We start from the raw sequence: 13,812 nt of genomic DNA, 5'->3' as shown, positions 1-13,812 counted from the left end.
TTTTTTTTTTTTTTTTTTTTTTTTTTTTTTTTGAAAGCTGATGAAGGAAGGAAATTAACATTCCAAGTCCTAGGGGTTGAAGACCAGGATTTGGCAACTTGACTCATTCGGCTAAATGATGCAAGAAAATTCCCCCAAGAACCTCATGAATTGTGGCATAAGGAGGTGGCTAGCACTTATGGGAAGGGTGAGAATGGTAATACTGCAAATAAAAGGCAATGTGGCGCTGCAAGAAATTCTTAATGGAACATTTAAAAAAGTTGTTCATATACAAAAACTTGAGGTCATTGGTGTTGGTATTGATTGGAGGACTCCTTTTAAGGAATGATACTTGTGCAGGTAGCCAACTTTCGGAACTCCAATCCACTATTATTATAACCAGTAGTGGTATTTCAAAGCAACTGAACACAAAAACGTTCAATCCTCAAAACTTGGAAGAAGACTTTGCTGAATGTTCGCTGGAGATTGTGAAATCCAAAAAACGGGAATGCTTTGTTGCAAATCACATTATCATGGAGTCTTTCTCATCCCATGCAGTGACGGGATAGCATTAACATAGCAAACATAAGTTGGCAACCTAACCCATAAGAACAACTTGTTGTGTCCTTTGTACGAAGGTAGATGAGGGATAAACTAATCAGCTCGTGCCTTTATTTCATGCTTCCTATAGAAGATGAAGGGAACTTCTCTTTATAACGTTTGGTTGCTCATGAGTGTTTGATAAATGCTCCAAGGACAGGATGTTACAATTACTTTGTAGCGTGGAGCTCTGAAGCAATACTAAGCTTTTATGGATTAATGCCACTAAAGCTATCAATTGAAAAAAAAATAAATCTACATGGTGGGCAGAAAGAATGGATGATACTAAATTTCAAATCTCCCATTGGTTTGCGTTTCCTTGACAGCACATTTCATAACTTCTGTCCTATTGAGATTGATTTATATCGCCGGTGTCTTTTTTGTAAACTCTCACAGAGAGGTTCACTTTGTATTCTCGTATTGTATACTATAGATTTTACGAAAGGTGAATTATCTTTCTATGCACCTAAAGGGAGTAAAAGTTTTATGGTATTTCTCGTTTTTTGAATAACAATTAGGAGTTCCTTTCTTGATAGAAACACAAAATAAGAATGGCTTACAGCCATTTCACTTTCACCAAATTACAGAAACAATCAGTCACAAACATCGTATATCAAAATCTATCCAAACAACCAAACCTCGAGGCCTAACTTACATGTCAGAAACTAATACCGGAATACTAGACAATCTCTGAGACTCACAATTCAAAATCCTAACTAGCCACCCTAATTCTCTATTTCAATTGGATTGCCTGAATGTGCATATACGGAAATCCCCAATACGGGGGAAAAAAAAAACTTCGATTACCAACCATTTTAACCAATAAATTGAATATATACCAAGGAAATCGCAAAAGAAAAACCCTAATCGCACTCTAATTTATCGACAATCCAGTTAACAGAGCCAATAATACAAAACATACCGTCCTCTCCATCGTCGTCCTCTTCATCGTCATCGCTATCGACCTCCGCCTCAATATCCAAAAACTGAGAACCGCTAGGCCTCTTGGCACGCCGCCGCCGACCACCGCCACCAAAATCTTCATCATCGTCATCCTCTTCTTCTTCCTCCTCGTCCTCATCCTCCTCCGCAGCGTCATCTATAAAATTCGATCTCCGCCGCTTCCTACTCGAACGATCTTCCTCTTCATCCTCGTCATCCAGAGGCTGTTCCATCTCCTCCTCATACTCTTCCTCATCGGCGTCAATGTCGTCGTCATCGTCGTCATCCCTGCGACGAGGCATGTCTAGAACCGAAATTCGCAAGTTCAACTATGCCCTAAGCCAAGATACTCGAACAAGAAAAATGGTGTGAACTTGGGAACGTTAATAATTTTAGTATTTTTAACGTTTTAAGCCCAGCGGCGTATCCGTCTACTTCTACTCGTCGTACCAAAATCAATTTAAATTAATATAAATAAGATTATTTAAAATAAATACTCAAAAATCGATTTTAATTAGTAAACTTTAAATTTCATCCACTTTTAAAATAAATTTTATTTCAATCATAAAATTGTTTTATATTAAATTTTAAAAATAAAATTAAAATAAATGACCAACCTCCCTAATATACTTTTTAAAAATTAATTATAAAAAAACATTCGGACAATCTAATTCAACCCCACCCTAATTTTAGATTCCATATTTAACCTTGTTCGTCTCCAGCTCAACCAACCTGGATTTTAAGGTTGATAAAAAAAAATCTCCGACCCAACTCATCTATACTTCTAATATAAACGTTCATAAATCAATCATATCAACCTCGTAGGTAGTAAATTAAAATAATATATTAACATTTATGAAAGTAATATATTAAATAAACCTTCCATTAAACACTTGTAATAAGGTATATATTCGTTACAGTGACATTCATAGTCGATGTTGTATCCTAATAACGTATCAAATCAAGTATATATGTCAAGTGCATTGATGTTATTGTTCAGGGCATGTGTTCGTTAAAGCATACTCAAAATTGGTAGCTAATTTTGCAAATCTCTATTAATTTTTTCTTAGCTCACGTTATGAATATATCAATACCTACCAAAAATTGAATGCATTAATGAAGCCGTAACATAATCTTTTAATGATGTGAATATAAAAAAAAAAGTTTGTTTCAAAACAATTTCGGTACGAACACATGACGTTTATGAACTATAAGTAATGAATGGTCGAGATTGATATCGTTGGGTTAGTACAACTCAAGGAGTAGATAGGCAGCTCAGCTCCTCGAAGATCAGTTTGCCTCTTCTCGAGGGAAATGTCTCCATTGCTGTAGTAGTTTTGTCAAAGGATGTGTCTCGAGTCGGGAACTCGATCCCTGAAAAAGGAAGCGGTCTCCTTCCTCACCCGAGGGTTGATTTTCGATGGTTAAATTGATTTTTGTAATGGGTTTAGATTTGTTACTATAAACAATACCTAATCAAAATTTTAAGATGGTTTTGGGTTTAATTTTGAAGATTTGAGGATATAATTGAAGTTTTCATTTTTTGATAATTTAAAATTTATGAACTTCCGTCGCCATTAGAGGGGAGAGACCGTGAGAGTGAGGAGGACGAAGAATGGGAAGCGTGAACAACAAAGGGAGACAATTCGGAATTCACCATAATCCGCCGCTCTGCACTCGGTCGCATCAGATCGGCGCGTTGCTTCTAGTCTGCACCACCTTCTTCCTTACCCGTGCGGTCGATCGATTGCTCGCCCCATCCGCCGTTAAATTGTCCAATGGATTCGCTCAATCACACTACGCCGTCGAATCAAACGACGATGGATCCGTTTCGTGGCCGGACAGAGGGTACGGTTCCCATCTATCTCTCAAGATTTATGTCTACGACGAGAGCGAAATTCAGGGGCTCAAAGCTTTGATGTATGGGAGGGACGGGAAGATCACGGCTTCTGCTTGTTTAAAAGGCCAATGGGGCACTCAGGTATGCTTGCTTTGTAATTGTACTATTCGACTTTTCTTGTTTCCATTTCTGAAATTGTGTTGTTCTCCCTCTATTGAGATTACTTTTTGTTTAGCGGTTGCTTACAATTACACTTCGTAAACTCGACCACGTTCATTCCATAAATGCGTACGTGCTTGATTTTGATTTGATTTTTCATGCTTATGAACACAGCAGAAGCTTGAGATTTGTCTATTACTTGTGGAAGTTATCTCTTTATCATTTCGGTGTAATGCTTTGTTTGGCTTCTGATTGGGGAAATGCACAGATTGCAAAATCTATCCTGAACTGTGTACAAACTCTCAATTGGACATATTACCTTGAACATTAAGGATCATTGCAAGATTCTTAAAATTTTCTGGTCCAATGTCGTCCTGTTAATCCGTTCAAATTATGAAAAGAGGTGAATCGAATTGTTTCTTCAGATTGAATGAGAAAATTTTCTGGGCTTCTAAAATTGTTTAACCTCCTAATTTTCAGATGCCTGGAGTCACCGTTTCTTCTCTTACTTAATTTTTGTTCAATACCTACACCTTCTGTAGAGCTTCTCATTGACAATACGATTGGTTGCAGGTGAAAATTCACAGATTGCTTCAACAATCGAGATTTCGAACAAGAAAGAAAGAAGAAGCAGATTTTTTCTTTGTGCCAGCTTATGTTAAATGTGTTAGGATGCTTGGTGGTCTCAACGACAAGGAGATTAACGAGGCGTATATACAGGTGCAGTCCCCCTCTTATTCTTGCTTGATATTGCGAGGTATAGGCTAAAACAATTATATAATCATAGCAATGTTTCCTGTTCTTCTGGTTATAGAAAAGGTTATTCACATGAACTTCCCACCTTTTAGGTTATAAGTCAAATGCCATATTTCAGGCTCTCAGGGGGTCGCGACCACATATTTGTTTTCCCAAGGTATAATAAGGTTTCTATTCTTGTAGTTTCTGTTCAGTTTTGATGGTCTGTTCAAATTTCTCATTGAACAAGCGTAGGATAATTTTAGGTTATCCCTCCAACTCTCATTACTTATACTCTCCCAATTGCAGTGGTGCAGGAGCTCACTTATTTAAATCTTGGGCGACTTACATAAATCGTTCCATAATACTTACTCCGGAGGTATATAAGATATCGTTGTGCTGCAGATACTTAGTTTTTACCAGATGCATTATGACATTAACATTGCATAATTGTTCCTCAGTTCCTATTTGGGCAAGAAAAAGTTGATAGTTTTTTGGCCAATAAACTAATTATATTTGTGGTACCGCTGCGCTAACAATGTCAATAATCTAGTTTGTTAGCCTTTCTTGACTCGTCTTGTAATTTCTTAAAAATAATAACAATAAAATCTTTTTCTGTGTTAGCACAGGGGGATCGGACAGATAAAAAAGACACGAGTGCTTTCAATACATGGAAAGATATCATAATTCCTGGCAATGTTGATGATGGGATGACTTCCCATGGAGCTAAAATAGTCCAGCCTTTGCCTTTATCTAAAAGGAAGTACTTGGCAAATTATTTAGGACGCGATCAAGGAAAAGTTGGTCGTCTAAAGTTGATTGAACTTGCAAAACAATTTGCTGATAAGGTATGCTGTTTTCTTTAGCCTTTGTCATTCTCTGAATGAAGCCTACAAATATGGTGATAAGAAAACTTCTATTTCTTGTCATCTAAGATTGAGAAACATATATATAAGAAATGGATATGATATCCCAAACAGTTGGAATCTCCAGTTTTGAAGTTCAGTGGTCCTGACAAATTGGGAAAGTTGGAGTATTTTGAGCACTTGCGCAATGCTAAGTTCTGTCTTGCTCCTCGTGGAGAATCATCTTGGACACTTCGTTTTTACGAGTCATTTTTCGTGGTATGTATGTCTCTCCACACTCGGATTAAGCTACAAGAGGGTTCGGTAATCAGGATAATTATCATTCTCTGTTTTCACAGGAGTGTGTACCAGTTTTACTATCGGATCAGGTCGAATTGCCTCTCCAGAATGTAATTGACTACTCCCAGATCTCAATAAAATGGCCATCAAGCGAAATAGGCCCTCAACTGTTGGAGTACCTGGAGTCAATTCCAGGTCAATTCACTCACCAGTTATATCTAGGCCCACATGACATTGCCTTAAAACTTTGATCTCTCTCTTTTTCTCTTGCAGATGCAGCCATAGACAAGATGATAGCACGAGGCAGACGAGTTAGGTGCCTATGGGTTTACGCCTCAGATTCAGAACCATGCTCTACCATGCAGGGAATTCTATGGGAACTTCAGAGAAAAGTTAGGCAGTTTCACCAATCAACTGAAACATTTTGGTTGCACAATGGATCTTTTGTAAATAGACAACTGGTTGAATTCTCAAATTGGAGGCCCCCTATGCCCCTGCCTTGACATTACACAACACCCGATGCCCTTACCTTTGCTCTTTTTGCCCATTACCATTTCTGAAAGTTTGTATTTCATATGTTAGATTGTAAAGTGATGCTCTATAACGTTCAGAGAAAGCTTATATTGCAGGATGAATAGTTATGTAATTTGATACTCATTCGTAGCTGTTCGATAATCACTGAATACTGGGTCGAGGCATAATTGATATATTATTAGCTTAACGAGTCTTCGAGTAAAGGTATATTAGGAATTGCCTGACTTCGACTCTTATAAGCCTCTAGGTCTGAAGTATCTTGGAAATGAGGACATCCTACGCCAACCCATTTGCATAGGCATTACTATATTCTCCAATCAAATCTTGAAGAGAAACTGGCATATTATCTCGTGACATTCTGTTCCCCTGTTCATGTTCATGTATCAGAGCAGACAAGACCAAAAAACAGAGCAGACAATAACAAAAAACAGAGCATTCCGACAAGACAAGCAGAGATCATAACTCAAAATCAAGCCTTTTCTGCCTAAGAACCCGTGCCATTATGGATATTTTTCAATCTAAATCTTTCCCCTGGAATTCAAACGCAGCCACCCAATTCCTGTAGCTTTTTCATCCTGTCCTGGAACAAGATTCCCCTCTGTTCCAAAACAGAGCACCGCGATTTATTAGTATACAAAAAAACAGAGACGGTTCCTTTCAAATGTCTTTTACTGCAAACCCATTTGGAAAGGTTTAGAACTAAAAGAAGGCGTTGGGGAATTGAGTTGAAGACACCGAAAGTGGATATCATCATGGAGAATGCCAATTTGTTGTTCTCTGCTATCAATAATTTTGGGAATTTGTTCATTAATTGTAGGCATGTGTGGTTTCCTTTTCCATAAGAAACCTCGAAAGAAAATTAATAACACTGTCTTCATTATTTGGGGCTGCTGTTCTTCAATTAATGCACACTTAACCTGTCTCTTAGGTCACTCACCTTTGATTAATGGCTCTCAATGAAGCTAATGGAGGGAATGTTATAAATACTGATTAAATGGAAATGGATATCATCTACAACATATACTTGGGTTGATATGATTTGATATTAAGAAGCTCGAGATGATATTGGTCACGATTGCATTAGATAAAGTCCACCTCTACCGATAGCTCAGTCTCTTATCCCTAGAGTAACTTTTATCTATTGAGCAATAGTCTTTTCACTCGACACGGTTGGATCATTATGTCGTGGGTCTTGCAGTCAAGCTCCCAACCAATCTCCATCTGGCCTGAAGAAACCTTTGCACGCCTCCGTTACCTTATGGGAGGCCTACGCCCCATAAAAGCTATCTAGCTCTTTCAGGGTGGTGTCTCACTAATGGCTCAGATCCTCTGGAACAGTGGAAAAAGAAACCCTCGTAGTTGGTGTAATAGTTTTCGATTTTGAAAGCAGTCAAAGACGTTACGTGTCGCGTCTCGACAACTTGAAGGTACGAAAAGCAAAGAAGTGGGCAATGAATTTGATCCACAAATGCAAGCATAGCACTACTAGAACATTAATGGAGGAGGTTTCTTTATGTGGGCAATCTCAGTTTGTGATCTCTAAGCTTCCAAAAGAGTCCTGTCTGCTAGGGCATCATTATATGAGTTGCCTGCCTTCCAAAAAGCCTCACTCATATATATCCCACTTCATCACTTTGATAGCTCCATTTTCTTCATAACTCTGCTCCCTTTGTCAACCATCCCATATTCATATCAACTTATAGCACAGCCCCCACGTTTGGTGAGCCGCCTTATGCTAGTTGCACCCGAAAAATTTGACTCAACCGTTATGATTAACTTGTTTTCATTAAACGATTTAGTTTGATAATAATATTTTGAGATTCGAATGTAATTACTATTAACCTATTTTACGAAGCGGGTTTCAAGAAATTATGAGTCTTTGACGTACACAGGTTAGAAATTTTTCTTAGAGTTCACAACTCAACCGAACCTAACTCTCTATTTTCAAGTCCATCTCAGTTTCTAAATGATTGTTATTGAAAGATGAACTTAAAAGTATAGGCTTACTACCCTATGGATTACTTGCGGCCTTTTTTCCAATCCTTTTCAATCTTGCGTGTACTTGGGTTTGATCCAATCAACCAGCGACGGGTTGACAGAATAAGGAGTTAAGCAAGGGATAGGAGATTTATAGAAGAACCCGACCGAAGCTCAACTAAAAAGATTTTCGAGTTTATTGGGTTGGACAATTCAAATGTCGCTACAAACCGACCCGAATTGTTTCAGTTTTTTAAAACCCAACCCAAATTAGAAAAAAATCTAACCCAATAGAACATTTACGATTTAGGTTAGATAGCCTGAGTTATTTGAACACTCAGACCAATTGATAATCGACATCCAATATCGCGAGAGTTTTGAGAAGGGGAGAAAGAGAGTGGTAGAAGGTTAGATTTATGAATGAAGGAATAGACATGAACCTAATGGCACATGCTACAATGAAAGAGACGATGAACGTCGTGTAGTCATTCATTCAACTTCCAATCCCACCAATTCCAACTCTCAAAAAGCCAAGCCGCAGATTCTACAACATCTCATAACTTGTTGTTTTCTTATTGGCAACACCCAAAAGCTGCACCAAATTTCCCTTTCCCCGCTATAATTTCACATAATTAATTTTGACCGACTTGTACGCTAGTCAGGATATTAAGTGAATCTTTAAAATGGTAGATATTAGGCCGTGTGCCAACGAGGAAGCCGAGTCCAAGAGTAATTATGAGATCCCACATCGTTTGAAGATAGAAACGAGTGCTAGTAAGAACGTTTGGTGTGGATTCTGAGACCCCATTGCCCACTCTGCTGTGTGGATTATGAGACCCTAGAGACCCCTTTGCCCACTATGCTGGTGTGGATTATGAGACCCTAGAGACCCCTTAGCCCACTATGCTGGTGTGGATTATGAGACCCTGGAGACCCCTTTGCCCACTCTGCTGGTGTGGATTATGAGACCCTAGAGACCCTAGAGACCCCTTTGCCCACTCTACTGGTGTGGATTATGAGACCCTAGAGACCCCTTTGCCCACTATGCTGGTGTGGATTATGAGACCCTGGAGACCCCTTTGCCCACTCTGCTGGTGTGGATTATAAGACCCTAGAGACCCCTTTGACCACTCTACAGGTGTGGATTATGAGACCCTAGAGACCCCTTTGCCCACTCTGCTGGTGTGGATTATGAGACCCCAGAGACCCCATTGCCCCTACTGTTGGAGGGAGAAACCAGCCTAGTCATAAAGCTGTGCCTACAAGAGAGTGGATTATGAGATTTCACATCTGTTAGAGGGGACAATGACAATATCTACCAATTGATTATTAATAGATTAATTAAGGCTGAAATTTATGAGACGTGTTTTGAATTATTTTACTTTAAATAGGTTTACTCAATTAAGAAAAGTTGGACAAAGTGGGCAAACTTATTTTCTAAACACTTATCTTGAACTTGAATATTTTCAGTTCAAATTGTCTATATATGAAATAAATGGATAGTTTTTACTTTTAAATTAAGGATATTTTTGTAATTTTATACAGAAAATGTTAAATTACATTAAAGAAAAAATAAAATATTATCGTGGAATGAGTTCGTGATTATAAATAATTATTAAATGAATTAGAGTTTTCTTTTTAATACAATTTAATAAATAATTATTAAAGACAATTTATAATTATTTCACAATCGAGAAATTACAAAACAAAAAACAAGACAGTTATGCTTTTTATATAAAATATTAGTAAAATAATATATTTATGAATAATTAATTAACTCATAAATAAAATAATATATTTATAATGACACGTCAAATATTAATTAGAAAAAAATATGTAATACAATTCTATTGTAAGTTTGTTTATCAAATTTAATATTGTATGAATCTTAATTTTATTAAAAGTAGTAATATTTTTTTTTTTTGATTTTTACAATTTTTTGTTAAATTACAAATTTGCTCATAAAATTTTAATTTTGTAAAAAATGACGTATTTAAAATATTTTAAAATTAATTAATCTAATAAGTATAGAATTTAATTTGAAATATATACAAATATTAAAATTTGTTTTTTAAATTTATAGACAAGAAAATTACAGTATATATAATTCAGTATTTTAAAAATTTAGCCGTAAATAGAAAGTGGGCCCCACAGGCACAAATTCCTACGTCTGCCCACGTTGCCCTTACCACTGTCACCTGCAGCTGCATCACTGAAAAAATAAATTTCGGTGACGTAAACGTCGGAAAATGATAAAAAAAAATATATATATATATTTATATTTTATAATTACATTTTTATTTTTCTTAATACTAAATACGATTAAAATTCTTCCACGGCTTCACATGAAATAAAAAAAAAAAAAAAAACATATTTTATGCATTTCTCTTTAAATTATTATTTTTAAACTAATATCCATAAATAAATATATTTGCATGGGAATCAGCTATCTTTGTTATTTAATTATACTTAAAAATTAAGCAATTATTTTCTTTTTTGTAATTTAACAAATAAAAAAAATGAAATTATCGACTTTTATAATAACAAATCGTAATTATAAATATGATTTAATATATCACATATAATATTTTACTTTTTTTAATTTAAAATATATATATGAAAAAATGGTACGAAAAGGTGTATTATTAGATTAATCATAGGTTTATAATTAAGAAATACTTTCTACAATGAGGACCTTTGAGAAACTCTACAAAAACTTATATTCAAAGTGAACAATGTTGGATGATGAAAGTCCCACATCGGTTAATTTAGGAAATGGTCATGGGTTTATAATCTAAGAATACACTCTCCATTGGTGTGATACCTTTTGGGAAGCCCAAAGCAAAGCCATGAGAGCTTATACTCAAAGTGGACAATATCATACCATTGTGGAGAGTCGTGTTCGTCTAACCAACAATATTATACTATTAAGGTGAGACGTATTCATGTTTTATATATATATATATAAAATGGTGAAATTTTAGAAAAATAAAAATAAAAGAAAATGATTATGTAACGGACACAGATAAGAAAGGGTATACCACCACCTAAATTTCGAACCGTTTATTTATTTGTATTAATATTTAAATTCATGAAAAATAAAAATGGAGTATAAAAGCTGTAAATATTAAAAATAAAAAAATATTAATAGTTATTTGCATAAATACATCCAAGTGTTCCGAATCCACATTGATTGCAGAACGAGTTTTGAGACAGAAGTAGCCGCATCTCGCTCGAGAAGCAAATGGATAAGATTAAAACTAATTATTACCCCACCAGATTAATTTTCTTTTTTACCTTCGATTTTAATTGTAATGTTCAACAGTAAAACCCTGCGGTTATTACCCTTGTTCTCACTCTATATAAACTCCTCCCCCTCCGCTTCTGCTTCTCTACGCTGCCCTTCTCACTCCGGCGTTTCTCATCTTCCATTGTTGCTTCAAACTAAGTTCTTCTGCACCTGCGTTTCTCTTCGTCTTCCTTGAAATGGATATTCCGCACTTCTTGTTCGGAGTTCTTGGTAGATTCTGTTACCTTTTCTTTTCCACTGAAATAGTTTTTGATCTCTCTTTGTTCACTCTTAAGTTTCCGTTTCTTTGTTTCTCTTCTTCCAGGAAATGCGACTGCTCTGTTTCTGTTCTTGTCGCCAATGTAAGAACCGGAAATGATCTCCGTTGTTATATTTTTTTTTCTTGAATGTTCTTGGAGGTGATTTTAATTTCTTCTTCAAATTTCTTATTTCTTAGCCTTGTTGATTTGTTAGGATTACTTTCAAGAGAATCATAAGGAGCAAATCGACGGAGCAATTCTCTGGCATTCCATACGTTATGACGATGCTGAATTGCCTTCTTTCCGCTTGGTACTCTTTTCAAGTTTGGAATTAATTGCTCTTTCTCTATGTGTGTGTTGAAATGAATTCTGGTTTTGAATTTCTGGGGGGAAAATAAAGGTACGGTCTACCATTTGTGTCCCCACACAACTTATTGGTATCAACGATCAACGGGACAGGAGCGGTGATTGAGATCGTTTACGTGTTGGTGTTCTTAATCTACGCGCCGAAGAAGGAAAAGGGGAAAATCGGAGCGCTGTTTGCATTTGCGCTTGGCGCTTTCACGGCCGTCGCGTTGGTGTCGGTTTTTGCGCTGCACGGCAAAAACAGAAAGTTGTTCTGTGGCTTGGCTGCTTCGGTTTTCTCCATCATCATGTACGGCTCGCCACTCTCCATAATGGTAACTCATTTGTTTTGCTTCTCGATCTCCAATCGACTCATTTTAATGGCGGATAAACACAAATTTACATGAAAATTGAAATTCAAATTCAAATTATTGACGATATTCTGATGGATGAGGGTGGTTGAAAATTTGTTAGCATGGGGGGAAGTATTTGAGCATTTTTGTTGTGAATACCACGAAATTCTCACATTTCACCATCTGAACTAGTTTTTTTCACTCACGTTTTTACCAATTTTAGCAGAGAATTAGTCTGAACATATCTTTGACTACGAACTTTAACACAAAAGTCTGTAAGTAAAGAAATTAGAACTTGTGTACAGAGAACAGTGATTAAGACGAAGAGCGTAGAGTTCATGCCATTTTTCCTGTCGCTGTTCGTGTTCTTGTGTGGGACTTCTTGGTTCGTATACGGCCTTCTTGGCCGCGACCCTTTCGTAGCTGTAAGTATTGTTTTTATGACTGGACTGGACTGTACTAGACTAGAGTAGACTGATGGTGCGAGAAATTAGAGGAGGTTGGCATTTAATTGTGCAGGTGCCAAATGGGTTCGGGTGTGGCTTGGGTGCATTGCAGCTGATTCTCTACTTCATCTACCGAGATCGCCAGCCCGATGAGAAGCCCACGAACATGGAGATGGGCCTGCACAAGGCCCCACTGGAGAAGCCGCAGGCCACCGCCAAAGTGGACCGTGATGATCAAGCCTAGTTTAGACACGTGTCCTCGCCGCCCGGTGTAAATTGAGGGGGAAGCCCGGAGGGGTGCTCTCGGCTTCTTCTCGACTTTAAGTTGTTGTACTGCGTTTTTAGTTTTTTTTTTTTTTTTTTTTTTTTCTTTTTTCCTTTTTTTGTGGCTTAAGAATGGACGACGACGACGACATGTCGTTCCTACAAACCGAACAAAATGACAGGAGAGGAACGACGTGTGTCTCTACATAGTGAAATTGCTTATGTATTATTTCGAATTCCAAATCTTAACGAAGAAATGTTGAGTACCTCTTTACTTGGTTGTTCGTTTTAGATCACCGCTAATTCAAATTCTAAATTATTAAGTATTTATTAACAATAGTTTTGGAGCATTTGTTAACGCTAAATAAAATATGGAAAAAATAAAATATATTTGGGTTATTACAATTGGTATAAGAACCAGACATCGGACTATGTGCTAGCTGTTAGATGAACACGACTCTCCACAATAGTATGATATTGAATTAGCCGGTGTGGTTTATGACTTTGATACCATGTTAGATGAACACGACTCTCCACAATGGTATGATATTGTCCACTTTGAGCGTAAGCTCTCATGGCTTTGCTTTGAGCTTCCCAAAATGCCTCATGCCAATGGAGTTAGTATTCCTCACTAATAAACTCATGATCATTCCCTAAATTAGTCGATGTGAGACTTTTATCATCCAACACTAGCAAATAGGTTGAGTTCCAAAATGATGCTGATACCAAAAGAGAGTGGATTGGGTGTCCCACGTTGATTCGAGAAGGAAACGAGTGTCAGCGAGACACTGGGACTCGAAAATGAGTGGATTGTGAGATCTTATATCGGTCGAAGAGGAGAAAAAATCTTTTTAAAAACCTCGAGGGAAAGCCCAAAATGACAATGTTACGGTTGAACTAAACTAAATTTAGATTGACGAGCTTCCATGACTACATTTTTTAGA

At 36.8% G+C, this 13,812-nt stretch overlaps 3 protein-coding genes across 6 annotated transcripts in view; 2 read left to right on the top strand and 1 right to left on the bottom strand.

Moving 5' to 3' along the window:
- The window catches only part of LOC111489731 (putative transcription elongation factor SPT5 homolog 1), a 10,835-nt gene extending 8,920 nt beyond the window's left edge, over positions 1-1,915 (bottom strand). For 2 of the 4 annotated variants that reach the window (XR_002719429.1, XM_023138076.1), the window contains exon 1: positions 1,502-1,914. Coding sequence is in view for 3 of the 4 variants with exons in the window: in XM_023138076.1 (XP_022993844.1) it covers positions 1,502-1,823 (322 nt within the window). In the remaining variant the exon portion in view is untranslated. Of the gene's footprint in view, positions 1-1,501 lie in introns of all 4 variants that reach the window. The other 2 variants (XM_023138077.1, XM_023138078.1) reach the window with 1 other exon arrangement.
- A 1,148-nt stretch (positions 1,916-3,063) lies between these two features.
- On the top strand, positions 3,064-6,065 carry LOC111489752 (probable glucuronosyltransferase Os04g0398600). Its single transcript, XM_023138113.1, has 8 exons — positions 3,064-3,502; positions 4,094-4,240; positions 4,369-4,433; positions 4,565-4,634; positions 4,885-5,103; positions 5,236-5,379; positions 5,460-5,595; positions 5,674-6,065. Exons 1-8 carry the CDS (start codon positions 3,137-3,139, stop codon positions 5,901-5,903), a joined length of 1,377 nt encoding a protein of 458 aa, XP_022993881.1. The 5' UTR covers positions 3,064-3,136; the 3' UTR covers positions 5,904-6,065.
- A 5,229-nt stretch (positions 6,066-11,294) lies between these two features.
- On the top strand, positions 11,295-13,142 carry LOC111489773 (bidirectional sugar transporter SWEET1-like). The gene is made up of 6 exons (XM_023138151.1): positions 11,295-11,431; positions 11,526-11,562; positions 11,675-11,770; positions 11,861-12,140; positions 12,464-12,583; positions 12,678-13,142. Exons 1-6 carry the CDS (start codon positions 11,398-11,400, stop codon positions 12,846-12,848), a joined length of 738 nt encoding a protein of 245 aa, XP_022993919.1. The 5' UTR covers positions 11,295-11,397; the 3' UTR covers positions 12,849-13,142.
- The last annotated feature ends 670 nt before the right edge of the window (positions 13,143-13,812 follow it).

The sequence above is a fragment of the Cucurbita maxima genome, unplaced genomic scaffold, assembly GCF_002738345.1.
Source record: "Cucurbita maxima cultivar Rimu unplaced genomic scaffold, Cmax_1.0 Cma_Scf00014, whole genome shotgun sequence".
In the NCBI taxonomy this organism is placed as follows: Eukaryota; Viridiplantae; Streptophyta; class Magnoliopsida; order Cucurbitales; family Cucurbitaceae; genus Cucurbita; species Cucurbita maxima.
The sequence above is the reverse complement of the archived record's forward strand: the minus strand, read 5'-3'. Positions and strand labels throughout refer to the sequence as shown.